Source organism: Myzus persicae, unplaced genomic scaffold (genome assembly GCF_001856785.1).
Source record: "Myzus persicae strain clone G006 unplaced genomic scaffold, MPER_G0061.0, whole genome shotgun sequence".
NCBI classification, from domain to species: domain Eukaryota; kingdom Metazoa; phylum Arthropoda; class Insecta; order Hemiptera; family Aphididae; genus Myzus; species Myzus persicae.
The window spans coordinates 75331-88254 of record NW_019104003.1 but is presented as its reverse complement, the minus strand read 5'-3'; the positions used below and the strand labels follow the sequence as shown (position 1 = coordinate 88254).

The 12924-nt window shown below is 32.2% G+C and overlaps 1 protein-coding gene across 3 annotated transcripts in view; it reads right to left on the bottom strand.

Annotated features, from left to right (window-relative positions):
• LOC111037482 (RNA-binding protein fusilli) overlaps positions 1 to 11402 on the bottom strand; it is a 75111-nt gene extending 63709 nt beyond the window's left edge. For 2 of the 3 annotated variants that reach the window (XM_022320082.1, XM_022320080.1), the window contains exons 1-2: positions 10931 to 11402; positions 3690 to 3945 (exon numbers count right to left, since the gene is read on the bottom strand). In XM_022320082.1, the coding sequence (XP_022175774.1) occupies positions 3690 to 3935 (246 nt within the window). In that variant the 5' untranslated portion in view covers positions 3936 to 3945; positions 10931 to 11402. The remainder of the gene's footprint in view (positions 1 to 3689; positions 3946 to 10930) is intronic. The other variant, XM_022320083.1, reaches the window with a different exon arrangement.
• Between the last annotated feature and the right edge of the window lie 1522 nt (positions 11403 to 12924).

Sequence of the window (12924 nt, the reverse complement as noted above, 5' to 3'; positions counted from 1 at the left end):
GCTCGCGACGAGTTAGAACAGAACGTTTTGATTCCTATGATAAATAATATTTCGTAAAATATGTAGTTATAAAAGTAAAATTACAAACCATTATTATTATGTATTTTCAACCCGTTCCCCCGCCGTCCCTCCCGCTCACCGCGCACATCATTACGCTGCTCTGTGAGCACACTATAGAGTATAGCTGGTGCGCACGCACGCAAACGAGACACACACGCACACACACACACACACGCAAATACCCGGCCGTGACTAATTGCCCCCGACCGTTCCCGCGTGTGTGACGACGACGATCATTATAATATTATTATTTTAATATTATTGTGTACTACACAGCGTACCTATGTATTTTTACCTCTAAATCTCATTATTTCGACTTGTTCGCGAAAGCCCTAATTTTCTGGGCGGCGCGTTGAACACACGGTCGCGGCCGAATCGAGTGAATACATCGAAGAATAGTGATAATATTATTTTTATATTATATTATATTAAAAAAAATATTTCGACGACGACACCGTTGCGTCAACCCGGTAATGGGGGACATTTTTTTTGTTGGTTTTTTAGAAAAATAGCAAATATAGCACGCCGCCGCCGAAGCGCACATACGAAAAATACGCGTCCGGCGGGGCCACCCGTATATATTATTCCGTTTTCGTACACGCGGGAAAAGTTGGGCGGGATAAATCGGACGCGCGCGCAGGGTACGGGCGGAGGCGTTCGGCCATTTTGACGCGTCCCTCGCCCACAAACGCCCGGCGGCACATAATCGCCAGCTGGGTTCAACGTTACAATCTCGTATTTCTACGCGTTATCATACGGCAGTAGTAGTTTTAATTCATTTCATTTCACAATAATGAACATTAGTTCGACAATAAAAAATCACAATCATAACATCACGTTTTTGTATGCTGTTATATTAAAACAGTATACAGATAATAACACGAAAACACAATAATAATAATACTCAAAAACAGATGGATATTTTTCGCGAATAGTCAAAAAAATAGTATTAGGTATGTGTTTGCTGCTGCAGTACAACTACTTACGCCAGTCTTTTTTCAACGAGTCAAGGTTTCTTTTTCTCGTATGAACAATTCTACGTTTAAAATATTATTGAATTTTTTGGTATAAATTCTTAACGGGGCGAATTTTCTGTCACGAGTGTGATATCAGAAAACGATATTAAAATATATCGGTACAAATAATTTGAGCATATGTTTAAGACAATCCCGTATGGCATGTAATATAATATATCCACACAATACACAGACGAATGGTACTTATCGTTTTGATAATATGGTTTCGAAGTAGCAACGGCTATTACTTGTGTCAAAGGAACTACTGGTCAGGGGCGGAGAAGAGAAAAGCTGCCGCCAAAAGCTGTAATCACGTGCAATTCGGTTGCTAGGCGACAACGTGATGGCGCAGTGATGTTGAACAAACAAACCATATAATTATCTATCTGATGTAATCTACAAAGATTACAATATATTCTATAAATAAAAATGCAACCATTGACCAACATTAATTTTCTTTAGCTTGATTGTTATTATAATTATAAATTAATTACGTGCAAATGTTACTTAAATCTTTTTTATACTGACACATATAATATTTATATTTATTAAAGTGAACATGCGTTTTAAATTACAGATAGAATATTTATAAACTTAAATCTCCAGTTAATCGTATAACTAAATTTTTTGCACAACACCGTATATGGGCGAAGAAACCAGTATATCTAAATAATTAAAGTTGAACAAAATACTCGCCTTTGCGATCAATTTTTAAGTTTGCCATATTACCGGGTGTCCCATAAAAATTATACTTAGACAATACTGTAACTATTATACCTATACTGTTGAATAATATTTTTTAGAAATCTCAGTTATATGATAAATGTCGATATTATGCCGTTTAAATTAAACAATAAGAGTCCGAGTACATTTATTATTATTTATATAATGATTGTGTGATGGGTGGACACTGGACATGCATCGTGCTTATATATGTGTAAATAGATTAGCGCACCCTATCCTAGGTATGTAATTCTTAGTGATATACTGTTGTAGATGCAGTGGCGTCGTCTGCAAGACGCTTGTGGAAAAGGGGCATACTCCTCCATCATGATCTAATTTGTTTCATCCCACATTATTTATAACACATAATATATATTAATATAATCATAATGTTCCAATATTATATCGATTTTTTCCTCCTACTTAGAAATACAAATTGTTCTAGGTACGGTACCTATACACCACTGCAGGAAGACCGAATACTCAGATGGCAATGCAAATAAATCCGATAATTTTCTATACTATATATTTAAATATTTATAATTCTAACATATTATTTTAAACCAACGCAACATAATATGGGTAATGGGTATATCAACTTTAAAAACATTATCTGCTACGGTCTAGATCATAATAGATATTTTAAACAATTATTTTGTAGTTGAGAACATATTTTTTGAATTGATATATTATTGCCACGACTCACGATTCATACGGCATAGGTAATAACGAAATTCGACATGGATACAATTGGTCAAGTATAGGCTAGTACGAAATCAAAAGTATTACATGGTTGAATAACGCCTAATAAATCGTGACAATATTTATAATACTTTAATTGATAAAATTGTAAAATGTATTTATACAAAAAAGGTGAAGTCACACACGTGTTTTGGTATTATACCAAAAACTGTGTAGGTATAACAAATAAAAAAAAAATAGGGCCTGTAGATCACCGCAGTCATGATAAAAATGACAGGTCATTCATGGACGAGGGTGGTAGAATTCGGAGGCTACTACAACCTACACACTCGCCTTTAGAATTGTATATAAAAGAGACAGGGGTTAAACAGTAGGTATTGTGCGATAGGTTAGGGTAATAAAACCATTGGTTTACAATGTTTATAGTGCTATAAAATCAAACATTTTGAATAAAAATTGTCATCCCGTGTCATAAATATAGATAGGCACGTAACTTGTTAATGGGTTATTATTTTCATAGAGTTATTAAGAAAGGCAGAGATAAAATAGATACTCTTTTTATAATGGCGAAAGTAGTATAACTACGAATACGGAGTAGAATACGATGTACAATTATCATATTCTACACTTTGTTTAAATGATAATAGTATGAAATGTACGACAACAATGATGTCCCGGATAGTTCAAATCATATTTCTTTGAAGACCACCCGCAATTTTGCTTAGGGAACACCCCTGTGCGCACTCTGCACGCCAAAACGAGCACAAAAGTACAATATTCTCTCGGTGAGCTATGACGATGTGCTAGTAGATTTTTTACCATCGGAACGGAACCGGTTATGAAATGAGACACAGAATATATACAACATGGCGTGCATCCACTCGTATTATCGTCTTCGTCTTAATGATATTGTGAATTGCAAACGTAATAAAGGTAATTACTGAGAGGCCGTGTAGAGGAAAATTAAAATCAAAGAGAGAGTTAAAAAAACGAAAAAAGCACGTATATAAATTGGCACTGAAATTATGTGTACTGTGTAGGTACCGCAACGGACACAGGTGGACAAGGACGTTCTAAAAATATACACCAAAATAATAACACGAATTCACTACTACGCTCGACCGAGTTATATCTAACTTATATACTAACTGTAGAAACTACTCATATTATTATTATTATTGCACTCACGGTGTTGGTTGTCATGTCGACAACCACGTAAATGAGCAGGACGATCTCCTGTTCATCTGATCCAAGAAGGTTTCCTTGGTGGCCGGCCGTGGCCACGTACAGGGCACATAGGTACGGTGTGGCCGCTCTCATATTAGTGACTTTAATGCTTTGGCAAACGTCTTGCAGTTGTTTCTGGAGGTCCCCCTCCTCCACCACCTCCACCACCGGTCGAGTATCACAGACCGTCGATTTGATGTCGGACATTCCCCATTACCTAGATAAGCAAACATACAATATTTAATAACAAAAACCAAACTAAAAATAACTTTCTTGTATTGTAATGAAAATAATAATAAACACTAGCTTAAATATAACCTATAATGATTTTTTACTTTCTAAAAAAATAATATAAGTAAAATGTAATACCCAACATAATTTTTAAATGGTCGTTCAAATTTAATTGTTAAGCATCTACCTACTTATTAATTTACTATTTTTTTTTTTATCCTATAATAATTATTTATTATGACGTAACAAATGTATTTCAAATTGTTCAATTAATAGTAAAAAACAACATTCATCGTAGGTCCCTATGATGTATAACTATATGGTTTATATGTATGTATTTTAATAGTATCATTTATAATTGTAGTTATCTTTTTGAAAAGCATCACATTCTTTTTAAGGACGAATAAAATACACAATTCGTTGGAATATTTAATTGATTGCGTGCTATAACGTAAGACATCATGTATTCTTGTAAAAATTTTCACGACCTTGACAGTGTTTACTAGACTAGTCAGTCTCCTGTAATTTAAGAAAATTTACATGTGACGCAATTTACGCCCATGGCCGTCTTCTATTCGCAGAGTACGAGTACTACAATATTATATTTTTAACACGTGATTCATATTATATCATTAACACGTTATCAATTTTGATGAGAATAAAATATTTCAGAATATGTCTTGTAATGTTTACGAAAACTGCACTTTTTAGGAAAACTATTTATTTGTAAAAATCAAAACATTACATTCAGAAATAAAATAATAATTTAAAACATAAAAAGCTAAGGTTTAAGATATTGTATCGTTTTATTTTGATCATTAGATTTTACGAAAGTCGCAAAAAAACAATTTTTTAAAGGGTAACGCCTCGAGGCTTAACAAATGTTCAACAAATCGATGAACTGAAGTCTATTGATATACTTACGCACAAAGTATGTTTTTATTCTCACACAACGTACATAAATATGATGAACATTTTGACTGACAAATAGTGTATAATAATTAACAATTGATAATGATAAGTAAAACCATTTCATAACCACTCCTAAACTAATTGAATCCTCTACAATAACCTATTAAAACTATAGAAAATCAAGAAGTTTTCAAAGCACAACGAGTAAACAAGTGAAATTACAAATATGAATAATTCCAAATATCTTTACACATTTTCAATAAACATAAATGAAAACGTAAGTGTCGAAAACGTTATTTTACGCAAGCGGAGTTATTCAATAACGATCGAAACATTCCAACTTATATGGGAAGCCAAATAACATTAAACCACAAAAAGTAATTCTCTTTACGAGCATACAGTTATTACTTATTGATATTGAAAATGTTCTGTATTATTTTTTAAACAAAGCACTGAATTACTAAAAAAAAACATTCGGAAATAATACACAAAAAAATTTTTAAAAAGTAGTAAACAAATTAATAGTAACAAAAACAACTTATTTTCTTTGAAATTTTTCAAAAATAGTTTTAAACTAAATTTTAAATGATACAACGAAGTATTTATCAAGTTCAAGATTCATGAAAACATTGAACATACAATCTTACAGTATACTAGTATTCTGATACTTCTATTATTTAATCAACTACTTCAAGTGTATGAGATAAATATTTTTAAAAAAATCAAATTTTGATACAAGCTTATTATTACCCACAACATAATTAGTATTTAGTTTATATATTTTTTAGATTAAAAATAAAATAGAATACAATAGAGATACAAGATAGTTTAAGTAAATAAAAATACGATATTATTTTAAATCTTGGGCGTATAACAGATACGTTTAATAGCATTATTATACCACCCATTACACATTTATATACTTAACACTATTTTCCCAGATATTTTTTTCAAATTAATATAATATTTACGACCTTGATGTGTTCAAAATAGAAAAAAAAATTGAACATACCTAGGTATTATAATATGATGCATTGGACATTACGTAGTACCTACACCCAATTTATTACAAATAGAACATTTTAGACGTATCCTTAGTTTAAATAAACGAACTACAAATTGCTTAAGTTAATGGATTTTCCAGTGCGTGCAAATTATTTATTATACACATTTCATAGAGTAGTAAAGTACTGAATACCGTCTAATCAATTTTCTAAAATTATATAAAAAACTCAATATTGTTTTCTAAAGTCAAATCATGCAATAGAAAATTGTTTAGAAATATTAAATGTTACACCTTTAGTTACGTAATACGTATGTAACATGTTGGGTTTACTAACCGAACATTTATTGATATTGTATTTAGCACAAAAATGTTCGTGTATGATTAAAATATGTAAATAAAAAATAGTTTATCAACTAAATTATATGTATTGCACTAGGTATATTTAGAGATATTGCGAGATCGATTATTAACCATCATCAGTGCTGAAAACGAAACACAGATCGTTACAAATGGCAAGTCGCATTAAATGTTATTAATTGTGACCATAATTAGTTAGTTATTTAATAGCAAGTTGCAATGTTACGTCGTCGGTGAAAATAGAAAAACCAAAAAGTTTCTCAACACATAATGCACACGAAATATTTTTAATTTTTAATGAGATGTGGTTTTTTATTTATAAAGGGTCGTCGCAAAACAAAATAAATTTGTATACACCTTTTGTAATGCAGAACGGAAACGTCAAATATCGTTGAAATAATGAGACCGCGTAGGTAGGCTTTCACCAGCGACGAATGGTTACCGGTGGCCGCGACAATCGTCCGCTGTGCCCGGGAAAACCGTTCTGCGACCGATGAACCGATTAAAAACGTGCGGCGTGCCATTCCCGCCTGAACAGATGCAAATTGAGAAGAACAATAATACCAAAAAAAATTTACACGCACAAGCGATAGAGACAAAATATATATACGGACGATGCGGTTGATGGAGCAACGGTTACATAGAACAGTACTGCTACGATTTAAAGGTTAAGTTAATTTGATAAAATTAGGATTTCCAATTACAAATTTTACAGTACAGTTTATGGTACTTGTAAACCGGTAAAATGTAGGCCCCCACACAAATATAACCTATTTAATCGTTTATTTTTAAAATGGTTTTGATTACTGCAGGACAATGCTCTCTTTAAAAATATATATATATACATACATAATATTATATGGATAAGTATAATATTATAAAAGCGTAGGTAAACCACTTCAAATGATTTGATATGCAATTGATAAGATATTATTATTATGGTAATATAGGCTTTGATTAAAAACTTAGAATTTCTACAAATGTCAGAAAATATAATGTAGATCACATTTGGTGGCATATCATAAAAGAACTATTCTGTTGAAAAGGGAATATAATATTTTTTACTTGTGGTAGTTTAATAGGTGAGTGGGTAACTGGATAGGTTTTTTAAAACATTAAAATATATATTTTGTTAGTATAGCATACATTGTTATGACTTTATGAGTGGGTGGGTAATTTTAAACTGTGCCCCGACAAAAAAAAGTGAATGATGCCGCTACGCCAGTACGCATAGATACTGCACTGATAATATGTAATTGATAAACATCTGTTAGGAACTATGGTAAGCAGTTTTGGCCTTGATTAGTTGTTTATCTGGATTTTTTTATAAAATTTCTCTATTGACAAATTATTTAATAGATGTATCCGACTTACATGATTATAATATAGTGCACAACAAATAAAATATGAATTATATCACGCATGCACATCAGCTAACAACTTGATATATCAGTATCACAAATCTTTACTTCATTTTTGCATGCGTGACACAAATAATCCTATACAGAATACCTACCGTGTTTTTCTAACAATCTACACAAGGTACTAAAATGTATTGTTTTTTTATTCTGTGAAAATATTATTCGGTTTTATTTTTTATTTTAAAGAAAGAAAAATTGTAAAGAATTAGTACAATATTATAAATTAAAAAACAATAAATTCAATTTTCATTTTAACTGAATACAATCTGTTATCACGAGGTGATGTACTATTTATTAAAGAAGAAAACTTAACAAAATAACATTTTTTTAAATATAAAAATGACTAGCTAGATACACATATTACCAGTTAATTACGTAAGTTAGTTAACGTAATAAATAATTATTTAAAATCCAAAGCTAAATAAATAGTAATGTAAATTATATTCGTGTTTCTAGTACTATTGAAATGGATATGACTAAAAATCAAGTCCAGCTATCATAAAAATCCGTATAAGTAAACCAGTTAAACATGTCAGAAGTTCTCTTTCTTTTCTATCTCTGCCGCGCATTGTACAAGTCTAAAAATAATAGATAATCAACATATTATAAAAAACTCCAAGTTGAAATCGTTGATGAAAAACAAAAATATATGATAGATATTTTATATAGTTGCTTAAATATTTCAATAGAACATTATTTAGGGACGACCGCTTATTGATCGACAATTGTACTATATTGCCGCGCACACAATGGGGAGGTATAATAACGAAATACAATTTAAATGACTACATGACGTATTATATAGGTGCGTATTTTATATTCTAGACAAAAAAAAAGGATGAAGCCAAACACGCGCGTTACGTAATCAACATAACATATGATACGTGTTTCAAAGGGTTAAGGTGAGGTCCATTTTATATTTTTCATATTGTGGAATATTAACGTTACACTGTTTCCGAGATAAAACGAAGAATTTCAGATTTCCGAAATGATTGTCCTCCAGCCACAAAGTTCCTCATATTTAATAGGAGGGGGCGGTATGAAAACAACAAGTTGACAAATTCCTTCACGGTGTTGCTGATGGGAATGCCCGCTGCAGCGGTCGTAGTTCCCTGGACGGCTGGACACGCATCACAAACCACGGATGGAACAATAATACGCGTGTTACGTCGTCCAGAAAGGTAACACGGATGTGTAGTAGTTGTTATGGGGCATAAATGGGAAAACTTCAAACGTTAAATAAGTCTTCAAAATGGTTAAATTTTATTAGGATGAAAACGCGGTTTGTATCATGATTATTCAGAAAATCATAACAGTCTATAACACGAGAATAACAACCTAACATACACAAAACGTATGAAATGTCGGTAGGTAATTATGACTCACAAATCTTAGAAAATTAAATTATTTGAATAATCCCCCATCTTTTCTGCAATACAGTTTGCATATCATAATATACGAATCAATATATATTTTAATCCAATTCTGTATGAGTGTGATTCTTGTCAATCGTAGAATTGTTTTGAACGTTATAATAATAGTTGTTTCTATTATTTTTATACTTTTAAGTATTTTACGCGACATTTGTAAATATAACTAATACATTAAGCCATTAATGTTATTCTTATGGGCCTTAATATATTTCAATTGTTCACTAGATTAACTAAGAAAGTATTAATTCATGTAACATAAAATATTTCTCATAGGACATTACACATGTAATTAAAAATAAATACAAGGAAATTGATAATTTATGAAACGTATGTATAAATTATAATAGTATAATACAAGCGATTTTTTTAAGCAAAAAAAATAAATAAACAATTATTTAAATATGTGAAAAATTAATAAATATTTACCACTTAAAAACTCGTGTTAGTAAAGTCTAATTTTGTATGTAGGTACTCTAATCTAATAGTTATGATAAACACCCATTAGCACAAGTATAAACATTATTATTATTTTTCATTAAATCCAAATCCAATATAGGTACTTACTAATTTGTTTTTATTTTTTGTTATAACTTAAAAACAAATTTTAATATTATATGAGTTTAAAATAAACACATTTGTATACGTAATCTTAAATATCAAATAAAATAATCTCAAATGTTAGCTAGGTATTTATATATATACGTACAATCATATTTTATGATAATATACTGTGGTAGTGTGGTCTGTGATGTATTATAAGGTAGTTGATGACTTGTAGTTGTACATCAAGGTATAACACCCATGCGAATATTGAATTAATTTTAAAAAATAAACTTTATGTATAAATAGATATTATTGTAGTAATTTGTTCAACTTAAGATGAACGAATTATTAGAAATTATTTCAAATCATAATATAATTTTCTTATGAATGTTTATAACATAGTAAATAAAATTCGATGGTTTTACTTTAAATATTTTAAAATTACTTGGTTACTTAATAATACCTAAACAATAAAATCTTATTTTATCTCGTATTTTATTAATATTTTTCAACAGTAATGTACACACATTTTACTATAAGCAATGAGTAGTGACTAATACGATGTTACGATAGGGAGAGCAAACATTATGTAGTTGCCTATATAATAATATTATGTTATACAATATAGTTATAGGTATGTGCAATAAATGGTGACATTTCGAATGCAAAATCTAATAAATTAGAGAGGAGATAGAACTGTACGCATTAAAAATCACGGAATCTATCATTAGAAAATGTTCAAAATCGGGTTCAAAATTCACTATCGCGCATTTACATGTATTCTAACATTAATAATTGAAAGGTTTTCGATTCAAACGCAAACCCCTATGGCCGGTAGGTACATAAATATGTTATCGCTCAAAGGATAAGAGATAATGTATCAAGAATCAACACGTTACTATCATACACCGTCAACATTACATTAACGATTGAGTGTAATAATAGTTTGGTCTAATTTTAGAAGCATCGACGATATTGCTACTTTTCCAACGTACGTATACAAAAGGTATAATTGCATGTACGGAGACTACGAAATTCATCACAAATTCCGATAAAGCGTCGATACGAGAACAGATACATTATTAACACAATCTATGATTACATGGGCAAAAAGTGAAAACGAAAATTGAGCTACTGCGCCCAGAGGACGGGAAAAGCTTGCAGCAGGATACCTGTTGCCGACGATCAGCACATGTACCGCATACGTAGATGGTATCCACAAACACACACACACACACACAAACACATACACACACACATAAATACGCGCACACACACACCATGACAATATCAACTCACCGTTCAGCCCGTTTCATATCCGTTATTTGATTCCGGTCGTTCGGAAGGCGCCGCACAAAGATCTGTTTGTACGAAATATTATTGTGTTTCTACCGGATCGGCGACGGGGGCCGGCACGCGCACACGCGACGAATGAAGACCGAACCGAACTTTCGAAATATACGTATCCGGAATTCCGATTTATGATCGATTCCGGTGACGGCGGAAGGGCGCGCGGGGGGACGTCGAAGACTTGCACGTAACGAATAATATTATGGTTATACTGCTGTGCACCGACTACCTGTAATATTGTGTATCGACAGTATGCACTTATCCAAATGGCAATATAATATATTATTATAACAAAATATGATGATATCGTGGCGTGAGTTTAGATTTTTGTCAAATCGTTGACATGATTGCGCGTATTATTTCTGACCGTACGTGCTCGCACACCGGAGACCGAATGCTGTCGAGTGGCGGCGGCGGTTCTCTGTTGCGTTGTAAAACGGCGGCGGCGGCGGTGGCGACGGTGAGAGTAGGAAAAAAATACTACAGGTATTACAAACGCGATTACGGCGGGAGCGGGTCGGGGTGGTTAGGAGGACGGTCCGCGGCGGTGGTGCTCCGGTGGGGAGCCAGGTGATACGGCCAGGTGAACCAGGTATTTCGGTGCATGTGTGTGCGTGTGTGTGCGGTGTGTGTGTGTGCGTGTGTCTGCTACGTCGTTGCCGCGTCACTCCCCACCAGCGAAACCGGCTTTCCCCCTACCCGCGGAACCACTACCTCATCTTTCCCACCGCCAGAGCCGAGCCGCCGTCGTCGTCGTCGTCGTCGTCGGGATCTTCTTCGCCACCGCATCGTCGTCGTCGTCGTCGTCGTCGCGTAGTAGGGACTGAAAGCGGCGACCTTCAGGTGTGTATTATCATTATGACGTTTTATAATAATAAAATAATACAATATAATATCTAAATATATATATATATAAGTACCCGTGTGTACAACCATATGCATATTGTATACAGTGTGGTTATTTTTTCCATCACCTCGGGTGTCGGTGGGAAAAAAATTGGGTTTCACTCGCGGGACGACGTTGCATTTAAGGAGCCATAACCGCGTTTCCCCCACTCTTTGCATTTTTTTTCGGAGACGTTTCACCGAACACATGAGACGCGTAGGTATATCAAGCTTGGGGTGTTCAAAAGTATTAAACCACATGTCCATAATATGATATGAGGTAAAAGTAAATTTGATCGAATTATTAAATCGTTGTTTCTAAAAACTTACATCATAATTCATAATATGATCAGAAAACTGTCATGAAAAGTAATAACAATCACACACGTTCTGCATAAAATCTATGATTTGAGTAAAAAATAGACACAAAACTAAAGTATGTTCTATTTGCTTTTAAAAGCTACCAAATGTGAATATTTCAGCAATTTAGATAATGTTATTATGATTTCATTAATAACTTAATAAAGTGATGTCATTAGTGGATTGGATACACTACATTATACTTAATTACTCGAATAGTAGGTATACTCGGTATAATTGAAGTGAATTTAGAAATGCATAATTAAGGTGTCGACAATAACGATATTAGTCCCTTTCTTTAATTTATACCTCCAAATACACATAAAAATTAATGGAAAAATAATATATAGGTGATATATAGACATTAAAGGCGACGAGTGTCAAGAATTTATTAAGAAAAACAAATGAGGATTCTCGTGAAACAATCATATAATGATAATTTATAATATTATTATCAAAATAAATACTTATTTTATTTTATTCAATATATAAATACAATATTACTATCACAACTTATAAGTTATAAGTTATATCTTATTTGCTAAATTAAATATTTAGTACTCTATGCATATTTTATAAAAAAATGTATTTTTTTTCATTGGACAGTAAAAAAAACCATACATTTATTAATTTATTTATACGTAAAGTATACAGTGACATTGTGTATATTATGTACTTATGGCCACTTATAAATTATT